Source organism: Pristis pectinata, chromosome 35 (assembly GCF_009764475.1).
Source record: "Pristis pectinata isolate sPriPec2 chromosome 35, sPriPec2.1.pri, whole genome shotgun sequence".
NCBI lineage: Eukaryota > Metazoa > Chordata > Chondrichthyes > Rhinopristiformes > Pristidae > Pristis > Pristis pectinata.
This window is the reverse complement of record NC_067439.1, coordinates 4,773,348-4,785,352: the sequence shown is the minus strand read 5'-3', so window position 1 is coordinate 4,785,352 and position 12,005 is coordinate 4,773,348. Positions and strand designations below refer to the sequence as shown.

General features: G+C 43.1%; 1 protein-coding gene across 4 annotated transcripts in view; it reads right to left on the bottom strand.

Moving 5' to 3' along the window:
• The window catches only part of ccdc61 (coiled-coil domain containing 61), a 33,003-nt gene extending 21,253 nt beyond the window's left edge, over positions 1-11,750 (bottom strand). The window contains exons 1-5 of one of the 4 annotated variants that reach the window (XM_052044145.1): positions 11,623-11,750; positions 9,641-9,845; positions 7,957-8,039; positions 4,294-4,454; positions 886-1,038 (exon numbers count right to left, since the gene is read on the bottom strand). In XM_052044145.1, the coding sequence (XP_051900105.1) occupies positions 886-1,038; positions 4,294-4,454; positions 7,957-8,039; positions 9,641-9,797 (554 nt within the window). In that variant the 5' untranslated portion in view covers positions 9,798-9,845; positions 11,623-11,750. Of the gene's footprint in view, positions 1-885; positions 1,039-4,293; positions 4,455-7,956; positions 8,040-9,640; positions 9,846-11,321; positions 11,420-11,622 lie in introns of those variants that run through there. The other 3 variants (XM_052044142.1, XM_052044144.1, XM_052044143.1) reach the window with 3 other exon arrangements.
• Positions 11,751-12,005: the final 255 nt, after the last annotated feature.

The window sequence follows — 12,005 nt, the reverse complement described above, 5'->3', positions numbered from 1 at the left end:
CAGCCATCAGTCGCCTTTACTGGGAAGGCGACGTTGTTGACTTGCCCAGCACCAGACTCCCAGACACTGCTCCATGCTGCATTACAGCAAGAGATTACCAGGTCGAGAGAAGAAAAGATTCAAGGATGTTCTCAAAGCCTCCTTGGAAAAGTGCAACATCCCACCAACCACTGGAAATCCTTGGACCATGACCACTCAAAATAGAGGAGTACGGGGGATCCATTTTTTGGGTGCACACCACTTGTCAAATTACCCACTCCCCAGCCATTAACATATGTAGGTCCCACAATGGCCTCATCAGTCAACCCAGAACCCACTGAACTGGGTTGCAGGCAAGCAAGTCATCCTAAAGGAATCACCCAAGAAAATGTGGCAGAAGAGGTGGACCTCCCTAGCCTCAACTACATCAAAATTGCATCCTGTCATTGCATCTTCCAACATGTGGACTCCTTACAGCAGGATGCAATTGACTCTGAGTATATCTTATTCTGGTGAATAACTCACTGTCTATTGTCTCACTGTCTGAAGCATCAGTCAATAATCCTTACCCAAGGGAAAATGTTACATCAACAGAAAGTATCAGCACTCAAAGTCATTTCCGTAGCAATCAAATGGAAATGCAACATCCTGTTTCACATACACTTTTGCACTTGTTCTCGAAAACATTTTACTTTGAAAGGCAATGTAAAGAGAATACATTTAAAAGAACAAAAAACAAATTGCCGGAGAAACTCAGCAGGTCAGGCAGCATCTGTGGGGTAAATGGGCAATGATCTTTGGGTCAACACCCAGCGTCAGCATTGACCGTCCATTTCCATCTACAGATAGTCTCTGGTGTCTACATTTAAGAGGGTGGGAGTTTGAGTAGAACTTGCTGAGACTTACTCCACTCTCAACCGCCTGAGCTCTGTGTCACGGTAATCCATGCCCTGCTTTGATCTCATTGCAGCCAGCTCCTCTTTCAATCCCCGGATTACTTTCTGGAGAGCTACTGGATCAGGCTTCCCAGTGTAGGGCAGTGGCAGTGGGTAGTGTATCCTACAGACATCACAAAAAGACAATCAACTAATAATTTGAGATTATTTTGAGATAGTTATTTATTCCCCAAGGGAAAGAAAATAGTTTCTGGTTTTATATTTTGATAAGTATCTCAAAAAGATGACCTATTGAAGAACTTTCATTCTGATTGTTGCACAGTGGTGTCTAAATTACTACATACAAATCATGCTCCAGTGACCCAGGTTCAACTGTGAACCTCTGCTGGTTACAGGGAAATAAGTGGGGGAATGGGCCTGATGCAAGAGCCAGCTTAGACTCGATGGGTGCGATAGTGTAGCGGTTAGCGTAATGCTATTACAGTGCCAGCGACCCGGGTTCAATTCTGGCTACTGTCTGTAAGGAGTTTGTATGTTCTCCCTGTGTCTGTGGGTTTCCTCGGGTGCTCCGGTTTCCTCCCACATTCCAAAGACTTACAGGTTAGGAAGTTATGGGCATGCTATGTTGGTGCCAGAATTGTGGCGACATTTGCGGGCTGCCCCTTTGAGTGTTTCGATGTACACGTGACTAATAAAAGATATCTTATCTTAATAGCTTCCTTCTATTCATGAGAAGATATAACAGATTCTCTACCTCTGCCAAGCCCTGATCCCAAGTGCATTAAAGCAAGAGCTGGACATCTTCCTGTTGAAGCAGTGATCACTGTGTAACAGGTAGCCACTGCACAGTATTACTGCCCTACAGGAACTTCTTTAACCATTTTTGAGTTCTCAAGGGTGCTGAGAGGAGTTTCCCAGAATTCATACCACCCCCGCCCTTCAAATTGCCCTGGGTTTTTAGTCTGATTTGTCACATCTCTTGGGAAACTGCATGCTTTAGGGTGGGATGCAGAGTGTTTTAACTGTGATGCATATTATTTATTCCACAGCATTCATTGTCAGAACTGCTTCTTAGGACTATTATATGGAGAAGATAGCAGTTCTTAAAGAAACCAGTCAGATCTGAAGTCTTTTCTCGGGAAGACCACTCATTCTTGCTGTGGGTCAGTATAAAAACTGCCATTTATAGCATCTTCTGGGTTTACTTCTTTTGGTTGCTCGATACAATAACTCATTGTTTTCCCCTTTGAGTTTGAGCACCTGAAGGTTTGGAAAGGACTATTTGTAGCACTTTTGCCACGCCAAAGAATAAGTCCTAAATCAGCACAATTAACGGGAACAGAGTATCAAATTTCATGTGGTAGAAGCCTAAAGATCCCACACTCTGTGCCTGAAGCTGGCATACCCAACAGCTTGACCAAGAGATTTGATGCATCCTAGTCCAGAAAGATATTAGTCCAAGTTTATCTAAAAATTTAAAAAACATTTGAACACATTTCTACAAGTTCGGGTTAAGAAAAAATACAAACCTAAAGCTAAAAAAAAGCCTTAAATATTCATTGGCAAGTATAATGTTCGAGATCCTAGCAGTGGTAAACAAAACTGTGGTCTGCACAAGATGGTTAAGGTAATCCAATACTCTACGATATAGAACATTACCAAGAAAAATAACACAAAAGGGGGAAAAAAAAGTGAATTTATTTTTGCTAATAATTTGTTAACATGACGAGTGTCAGAGGCAAAGCTGCCATTTCCTGCCGATCCCTACTTGCTCCTGAATTGAATGGCTCACACTGCTGCTTCAGAAAGTACGCAAGAATTATTTATATCAGCATCCCATAAACCAGATAGGACTGACAGATTACTTTCCTGAAAGGACATTAGGCATTCAGAGCAGTTTTTATAATAATCCAGTTGTTTCAGAGTCATTGCTACTAATACAAGCTTCTTTTCCAAATTTTTACTTAATTACCCAAATGTAAATTTTCCACAAAATGGAGAGATTCAGGCATCTGAACCGAATCCAGTAACTTGACCATTAAGTTTTTATACCCCTGACATTGCTGGCAAGTCCAGTATTAATTAACTATTTACGATTCACCTACGAGATAATGGCTTCCCTCTGGAACTTATGGTTAAGGTTCAAAAATACATTAGGAAAGGAAATGCTCTCTCCTTGCCATCTGGTGTGTGGGCATCTCCTGCCCACGTACCAGGCATGGGCATCTCTTGCCCACACAGTGGCAAGGACAACGTTGACCCAACACTCACATGGGTGACACTTATAGCTTCTGGTTTACCAAGCAACTTGGTTTTATCAAACTGCATCACATGTGCACCATACGAGGCCATGAATGGGCTACTGCTTTTAAAGGACAATCAGATATTCTCAGTCATTTTTAACCGTTGCCCGTTTTATGCTCTTGAATTCCAGTGTCACAACTGAACTCAAACTCATTCTCTGGGTTATGTGTCTGGGAATCCAAATTACCAGTGCAAGAATGCAACCAATATTCTCCCCTCACGATTGATACAAAATTGTAAGGTTGCAGATAAAATGACAGCCAAGTTTTCCAAGAAGGGCCCGTGTAGCCCATCAGCTTTTGGTGAGTAACAAAATTCATGTAGATTAAAGTAAAAAGATACAATTTCCAATACATTTTCCTGGCCTAATGAAACACACAGGGAATTATTCTCTGTGCTGTGATTGATTAGAGGGAGCAGTAAATCCATGAAATGATACAAAATGATCAACCAATTTACAATGTTACGTCAACTCAATAACTAACTTCACACTGTTCTTTTTAGTTCATCACAGATTTCCCTGCTGTGATTGGTCAGAGTAGCTGAAATGGTATTAAGTTGTAGCAGTTTAAGATTTTTAAGACTGAACTTCACAAGATTAGGTTTTGGGAATGTTTCTGAGAAAGCCTTCAAAGGGGGACTTTAGAAAGACTTGAATCAGTGATTGAGTTGCTAACTGATTACTGCACATTATATAAAAAAAACCTTTCAAGCAGACGCGTAGAATACCAGGAGTGCTCTGCCAATTATTTTTTTGTTGTCTTGATAACTAACTCCTTATCAAATCTGGATCAAATCTAATTAATACTGTGCTACTATTCAATCCAGTGTCACTACTGAACTATATTTAAATATCAGCTACAGAATATTGATGGCAAATTATTTAATGGTGACAACAGTAGAGATATGGACATAGTTAAGAGTAAAGTTATTCTATATTATCCCCTTGACCATTTTTTATGTGGGATAAGATTCCACTGATCTCCCCATAACCACCATTTGTGAATTTATTTTAATCACATGGTTTAAGTCAACTGAAGGCCTAGGCTATGTCAGGCTGCATGCAAATTACTGGACTTGGATGATAAATTCTGCCAAGGTTCTTCTGACATACCTGTCAAACTCCACCGAGTAGATGAGGATGAGGTAGCGTTTAGCGTTGAGTGCCCCTGATTTTGGTGGTGGCACTTGCCTCATTCCAACTCCCGTCTTACGGTTTCTTAGCAGCTCTAGGTCAGCATAGGTTAGCAGGTCAAGGGTCACCGATTCACTGCTCTAAAAGAAAATAAAGCCTGAAGTCAAAAGATGATGCAGTGTGAATTCCAATCCCAACCTGCACCAGGAGCTCAGATTTGACCAATTTCTTTAAGAGTGGCACAACTAGTAGAGCCACTGCCTCACAACGCCAGAGACCTGGGTTCAATTCTGGTGCTGTCTGTGGAGTTTGCACATTCTCCCTATAATTGTGTGGGTTTCCTCCCACATCCCAATGGCGGGGGTGGGGGGGGGTGTCATTAGATTAATTGGCAAATGCAAATTTCCCCTAGTGTGTAGGTGCATGGTAGAGTGTGGTGGGAGTTGATAGAGAGTGGGGAGGATATTAATGTGGTTGATCATCAGCCCAGACTTGGTGGGCCTAAGGGCCTGTTTCTATGCTGTATTTATTACTAGTGTTGTTTCCCCATTTTAAAAAGGGATGGAAACATAAAAAATTGAGTATTTATAGGATAATTAGCCTAACATCTGTTGTTGGAGAAATGTTAGAATCAATTATTAAGGAAGTAACAGCAGCAACAAACAACCTGTTGGAAGAACTCAGCAGGTCAAGCAGCAGCTGTGGAGGGGCAAAAAGGAATTGTCAATGTTTTGGGTGGAAATCCTGCATCAAGACTGAGAGCAGAGAGGAGAGATAACCCAGTAACAGCAGCATATTTGTTAAATAATAATCTAATCAAGTAGATTAGATTATTATGATGGGGAAATCCTGCCTGGCAAATTTATTAGTGTGTTTTGAGGAAGTTTTGACCAGAGTAGAGAGGGGAACTAGCAGGTGTATTGTGTTTGAACTTCCAGAAAGCATTCAGTAAAGTGTCTTGCAAAATTGTTAAGTCACAGCCCAAGGTGTTGGAGGTAACATTCTGACTAACAGCCAGAAGCAGTGAGTAGGGATGAGGGGGTCTTTTTCGGATTGACAGCCGATGATCTGTGGGGTACCAGAATAATCAGTGCTGAAACCATAACTGTTTACAATATATTAATGGCTTGGAGGAAGGAAGTGAATATACAGAAGCCAAATTTGCAAATGCCACAAAAATAAATGGGAAGTTGTGAGAAGAATACAGTTTAAAGATTGTATTGAAAAGTTAGGTGAGTGGGCAAAAAGTTAGCAAATGGAGTATAATATGGGAAAGGATGAAGTTCATTTGGGAAGAAAAAACAAATAGATAGAATATTTCTTTGAACCTTTTTCCCAGGACAGGGGAGTCTAGGACTAGGGGGCACAGATTTGAGGTGAGAGTGGGGAAATTTAAAGGAAATCTGAGGGCATGAGTTTTTCCACAAAAGGTGGTGTGGTTATCCAGAAAGAACTGCCAGAGGAAGTGGTAGAGGTGGATACAATTACAATGTTTAAAAGGCATTTGGACAGGTATTTAGATAGGAAAGGCATAGAGGAATGTGGGCCTACTGCAAGCAAATGGGATTGGTATAAATAGGCATCACAGTCGATATAGACAAGGTGGCAGAAAGGGCCTGTTTCTGTGCTGTACAATTCTGATTCGATGAACCTATGGAGGAATTGTCCTGAAAAGAAAGGTTAAACAGGTTGGGACTTTATACTCATCGGAGTTTAGAAGAATGAGAGGCGATCTTATTGAAACATGCAAGGTTCTTATGGGACTAGACAGGGTAAATGCCGAGAGGAAGTTTCCTCTCATGGGATAGTCCAGAACCAGAAAGAATGGTCTCAGAATAAGTGGGCAGCTATTTAAGATTGAGATGAGGAAGAAGGTCCCCTCTTGGATGGTTGAGAGTCTGTGGAACTTTTTGCCATGGAGTTTTCCAGCAGAGCCCTTGGGTATCTTTAAGACTGAGATATGTAATTTCCTTATTGAGATGGATAATTTCAAATCAGGGGATCAATGGTTTGGGGGAGAAGGGCAGGAAAGTGCACTTGAGGAATGTCAGATCAGCCACGATTCTACCGAATGGTGGAGCAGGCTTGACGGCTGAATGGCCTACTCCTACTTACGGTGTAATGGTCCACTCCCCTGCCCTGGATATTTGGCCTGAGATGTAATTTTGACAAGGAGTACCAGGCAGTAAAGTGATAGAAAGTGCAAGCTTTCCTCAATTCTGAGCATTAAAATCTCTTTATTAGTCACATGTACGTCGAGACACACAGTGAAATGCATCTTTTGCGTAGAGTGTTCTGGGGGCAGCCCGCAAATGTCGCCACGCTTCCGGCGCCAACATAGCATGCCCATAACTTCCTAACCCGCACATCTTTGGAATGTGGGAGGAAACCCCAGCACCCAGAGGAAACCCATGCAGACACGGGGAGAACATACAAACTCCTTACAGACAGTGGTCAGAATTGAACCCGGGTCGCTGGCGCTGTAATAGCGTTATGCTAACCACTACAGTACCATAAAAAAAAATTTACAGAGGCTAGCAAATAGATTAAAATGAAACCTGAAATATATGATCATTGAAGTAAACTCAGATGTTCCACATGCCAACTAATCAGCTACTATACTCTAGGTTCAAAACTCTTCCATTCAAATTCTGTGTACTGAATTTACTGTTTCTCTCCGGTTGTCTTGTTCACAGTGCACGGGAGATGTACAAGGAACAGCATGGTTGGTGCAGCAGTTTAAGCTGCTACCTCACAGCTGCAGCATCCTGGCCTCAAGTGTTGTCTGTGTAGATTCTCTCTATGACTGTGTAGGTCTCCTCCAGATGCTCTGGTTTCCTCCCACATCCCAAAGCTGTGCTAGTAGGTTAATTGGTCAGCGTGATTTACTCCTTGGGTAATTAGATAAGTGGCAAAAAAAATTCAAATGGAAGCTGATGGGCACATGATAAGAGAATAAGTTGCAGAGCTCCAGGGAAAGGAAAGCGGGGATGGGACTGATGAAATTGTTCTTCTAGGAGCCCATATAGACCCAATGGGCTGAATGGCATTCTATAACAAGCAAGGATATTGCCAGGCCTGAAGAATTTTGTTTTGAGAAAAGATTGGCCAGGCTGGGCTGTTGTATTTGCCATAGAAAATGTGGATGTGAGATTTTATTAGTATGTATATATTACAGTGCCAGCAACCCAGGTTCGATTCCCACCACTGTCTGTAAGGAGTTTGTACATTCTCCCCGTGTCTGCGTGCGTTTCCTCCGGGTGCTCTGGCTTCCTCCCATGTTCCAAAGACGTATGAGTTAGGAAGTTGTGGACATGCTATGTTGGCGCCAGAAGCATGGTGACACTTGCAGGCTGCCCCCAGAACACTCTACACAAGATGCATTTTGTTGTGTGTTTCGATGTACATGTGACTAATAAAGATATCTTATCTTATCTCAGGGGGCTAAGATAAAGTGAACAGTAAGGATCTGTTTCCCTTAGAAAGCTTAAGAGTACGTGTTTGATCTTTGACCCATGCTGCATCTTTGTGATTTGAAGACAAAACACTGGGAAATAAAAGTGAAAAAAACAGAAAATGCTGGAAATATTCACCAGTTTAGGAAGCACCTCAGGAGAGAGAAACAATGAACGTTTTGTCTACCTTTGTGATGGCCGACTCCAACATGTTGCAGAAAATGGAGAACTGTTTGAAGTTTCCAGTTTTGTGTGTGACATCCTCAATATCTGCAACCAAGGAGTAAGACAGACCATTAGTTAGGTAGCTGTGAATTTTTCCCACAAAAGGTTTAGCCTCCTACTCCCTTTCCTAATAATTATTACTAATTATCACTGTTGAGTGCTTAGGTATTGGAATGCACTGCCTGATGGGAAACAGATTCAGTAGTGGTCCCCGAAATATTATGAGACCAAGCTGTGCAATGATTAACTATCCCATTTCTTACAACAGTGAATATATTTCAAAGCTGCTTCATTGTGGAGAGAGAAAAAACAGAAGAAAGAACTAGAGGCGAGGCATAGGAGATTTATAAGTATACAGATCTTGGCAGGACTTGGGCTTAAGTAGCACAGAACACTTATTAACATTAGACATCACAGAAAAAAAAACTGCAGGGATGTGAGATTGAGCAGAAGAGTAGGACAAACTGGATTGTTCTTCAAAAGAGTTGGCATTGATCCAATAAGCCAAGAGGCCATCTCGCATGCCATACTGTTCTGTAACTCTATCAGGAATGACGTGGTTTCACAAAGCAGACTTCCATGGACTCCTCTGGTGCATCCTCAAAGACCAAGATCTGAAGAAATCCCTTCACCCAGAGGGTGGTGAACATGTGGAATGCCCTACCACAGCACAAAGTGGAGGCTGTGTTGCTAAATATATTCAAGGAAGTCGATATACATCTTAATGCCAAAGGGATCAAAGGACATGGGGAGAAGCCATCAACAGTGTACTGAAGTGGCTGATCAGCCATGATCACATTGAATGGTGGAACAGACCTGAAGGTTCCGAATGGCCTACTCCTCCTAGTCTCTACGTTCAGTCTGTCCTTAGGTGCAAGCACCCCAGTGTCAACAGTTTGTTTGACTGTTAGAGATGTGTGGCACACTCACCCAGATGCAAGGTTCAGTAAAGCTGAACAATGATTACAAGAATAAAAACTTTCCTCCTAGTCCAGGGACCCAAAGCACACAGCAATCCCTCACTGACCATTTTGACTGAGGTCAGCTCAACAAAGGTCTCAGTACAATAACAGACTATTTCCCACTGAACTATCCAGAACTTGGAAAAATATTTTTGAAGTATTCCACAAATTTATAACGCTATTACTAGAAATGGGTAAATAAAACGAAAGATTTGTATTTATATAGGGTCTTTCATTCTCTAGACTGTTTCAAAGCATTTTGCAGCTCAAAGTACTACTTAAATTTTACTCGGCATGTTAATGTAGGAAACACAGCAGCTAATTTGCACACAGCAAGTTTCTACAAATAGCAATATGTTGATGACCAGATAATTTGACTGAAGGATAAATATTGGGCAGTGCACCAAGGATAATTCCTTTACTCTTCTTTGAAATAACACCATGAGACACTTTATATTCACCCAAGAGCAGAAAGGGACTCAGTTTCACATTGGTACCTCTGAGAATACAATGCTGCCTCAAGACTGCAGTGGAGCGCTGGCCTAGATTACTGTGCTCAAGTTTCTGAAGCAGGACTTCCTCAAACCATTTAATTGAAAGACTGCCAATCAAAACATGGCTGGAAGGTGGTACAGGACAGACAGATTATACTGATTACTCGAGAAAGGGCAGCTTTGTACTTACAAACAGCCTCAAATTCTCCTCTCCACTGTTCAGAAGTCAGTCTGTCTTCGACTTGCACCTCCAACACGTCCCCAGTAACTGTCATGGTGATTATATACTCGATCCCTCGGAATACATAATTTGCTTGTATAGGACCTCCTTCCGTGGTGCAGGACATTATTGGGAGGACTGTATTGCAGGACTAGTTGACAAAATTGAGTGAGACCTAAAGGTGGAAACATGAAATAATTCTAAGGAACAGATGGACAATAAAAAAAACATTAAAGTGATGTTAAACATCACTAATAGTCAAATATTCTGGAAAGGATTTTAAATTAAACACCCCAAATTATATATTCTCTAACTCTTCCTCACAAGGTGATACTGATTTTCCTGGACTAGGATGAAAAGCTTGCTTTACAGGAACTTTCAAATCAATAGACAATCTCAGGGAGTTTTACCCTCCAAACTGACTGCTCCCGAGGTCGGGACTGGACCAGGTCGTCAAAGCTGCGAGGCAGCAGCACTACCTGCTGCACCACCATGCTGCCCTGTTTGGTAGGGGAGAAAACATATCAGCCAGGGACCAACTCCTGATCACTGCCCTTCAGTGTAAACACCAACAAAAAAATCCTGGGTTTGATCAACCGAGAGCTTACCGATTTCAACTCTTTACCTACACTCTTAACTACTGTAACCTCCCTTATTGTGCCTTCTATAAACTTTATGTCATCCAAAACTCTGCTCCTCCACATCCCAGCTTGCACCATCCCATTCACCCATTCACATGGCTTGCTGACCCAAGTGATTCCCAGTTAAGCAATATCCTTAAAATGCTCAAATCTTGTCTCTGTAACCTTTCAACTCTGAGACTTACTTAAATGGAAGTTGTTAGTTGGTTGGGGGTTGGTAGAAACAGATACAACTGGGGGGGGGGGTGGTGGCAGGCACGGTAGTGTAGTGGTTAGCATAACGCTATTACAGCACCAGCGACCCAGGTTCAATTCCAGCCACTGTCTGTACGGAGTTTGTACGTACTCCCCGTCACTGCGTGGGTTTCCTCCGGGTGCTTCGGTTTCCTCCCACATTCCACAGACGTACGGGTTAGGAAGTTGCGGGCATGCTATGTTGGCGCCGGAAGCGTGGCAACACTTGTGGGCTGCCCCCCGAAAACTCTACGCAAGAGATGCATTTCACTGTGTGTTTCGATGTACGTGACTAATAAAGATATCTCATCTTACTACAACTAGAGCTGTGAATAACCTCTTATTCTCTTACAAAAGCTTGTGAACATGTACCACCAGGCTCAAGGACACCTTCTACCCTGATGAATGGACTCTTGAATGATACAGATGAACTCTTGATCTCTTAATTTACCTTGTCGTGGCCCTTGCACTTTATTTGTCTACCTGCACTGCACTTTCTCTGCAACTTTCCCCTTTCGTACTATCTCAACGTACTTATGTATGGAATGATCTGCCTGGCTGGCATGCAAACTGAAGCTTTTCACTGTATCTTGTACGTGTGACAATAACAAACCAATTACCAATAATAGGAGGCCATTCAGCCCATTGAGTATGCCACCTGTCAGTGCAATCCCATTCAATTTATTGTCCTAAAATCTACCCTCTCACAGGACCATCAATTCCCCTCCACTCACCAACACTAGAGGCCATTTGCGGTTGCCAATTAACCTACCAACCTGCAAACTCCTGACAGACAGACAGATCCCGAGGCCAGCACCGAACCCGTCCCTGGAGCTATGAAGGACCACGCTGGATCATCGGACCGCCCTGGTTGGGAAGGGAGGATGCTCTATCAGCCGGGAACACCTTCCCCCCCCCCCCTCCTCCTGATTGCCCGCCGTGGCCTGTCCGTGTCCAGACCTCACGGTGAAGCCTCACACAGTCGAATAGCTCGCCCGATATTAAAGGGACTTCCCGACCAATCGACCGCTCCCTCTTTAACACGACCCCCGGTCCCCCGTCCCCCCTCCTCCTCACCCACTTTCCCAGTGCTCTGGGACCGCCTGCACCCTGCTACCGATCGCCCGCCGCCGCCGCCGGACCTGCCGCCTCCCGGCCCGCGCTCCGTCGCCAGGCACCCAGCTGGCCCCCGCGCACTCTAACCTGGCAACGCCCACCCCCTCTCCCCATTCGCCAGAATCCGCCAGACCTTGATCCTATAGGCTAATCCGCCACGCCAATCAAGCAGGGCGCCGCCGCCTCGGGTTTGGTTGACGCGTAGGGAACGTACCACCTGCAGAAATAAATAGAGGAGTGGAAACTCATAAAAGAAAATGTAATTCAAATATAAATTTTAAGTAAATTAAATAAGTACAAAAACAGTTTTTGTTAAATTATCTAATAAGTAATTATTAATTAGG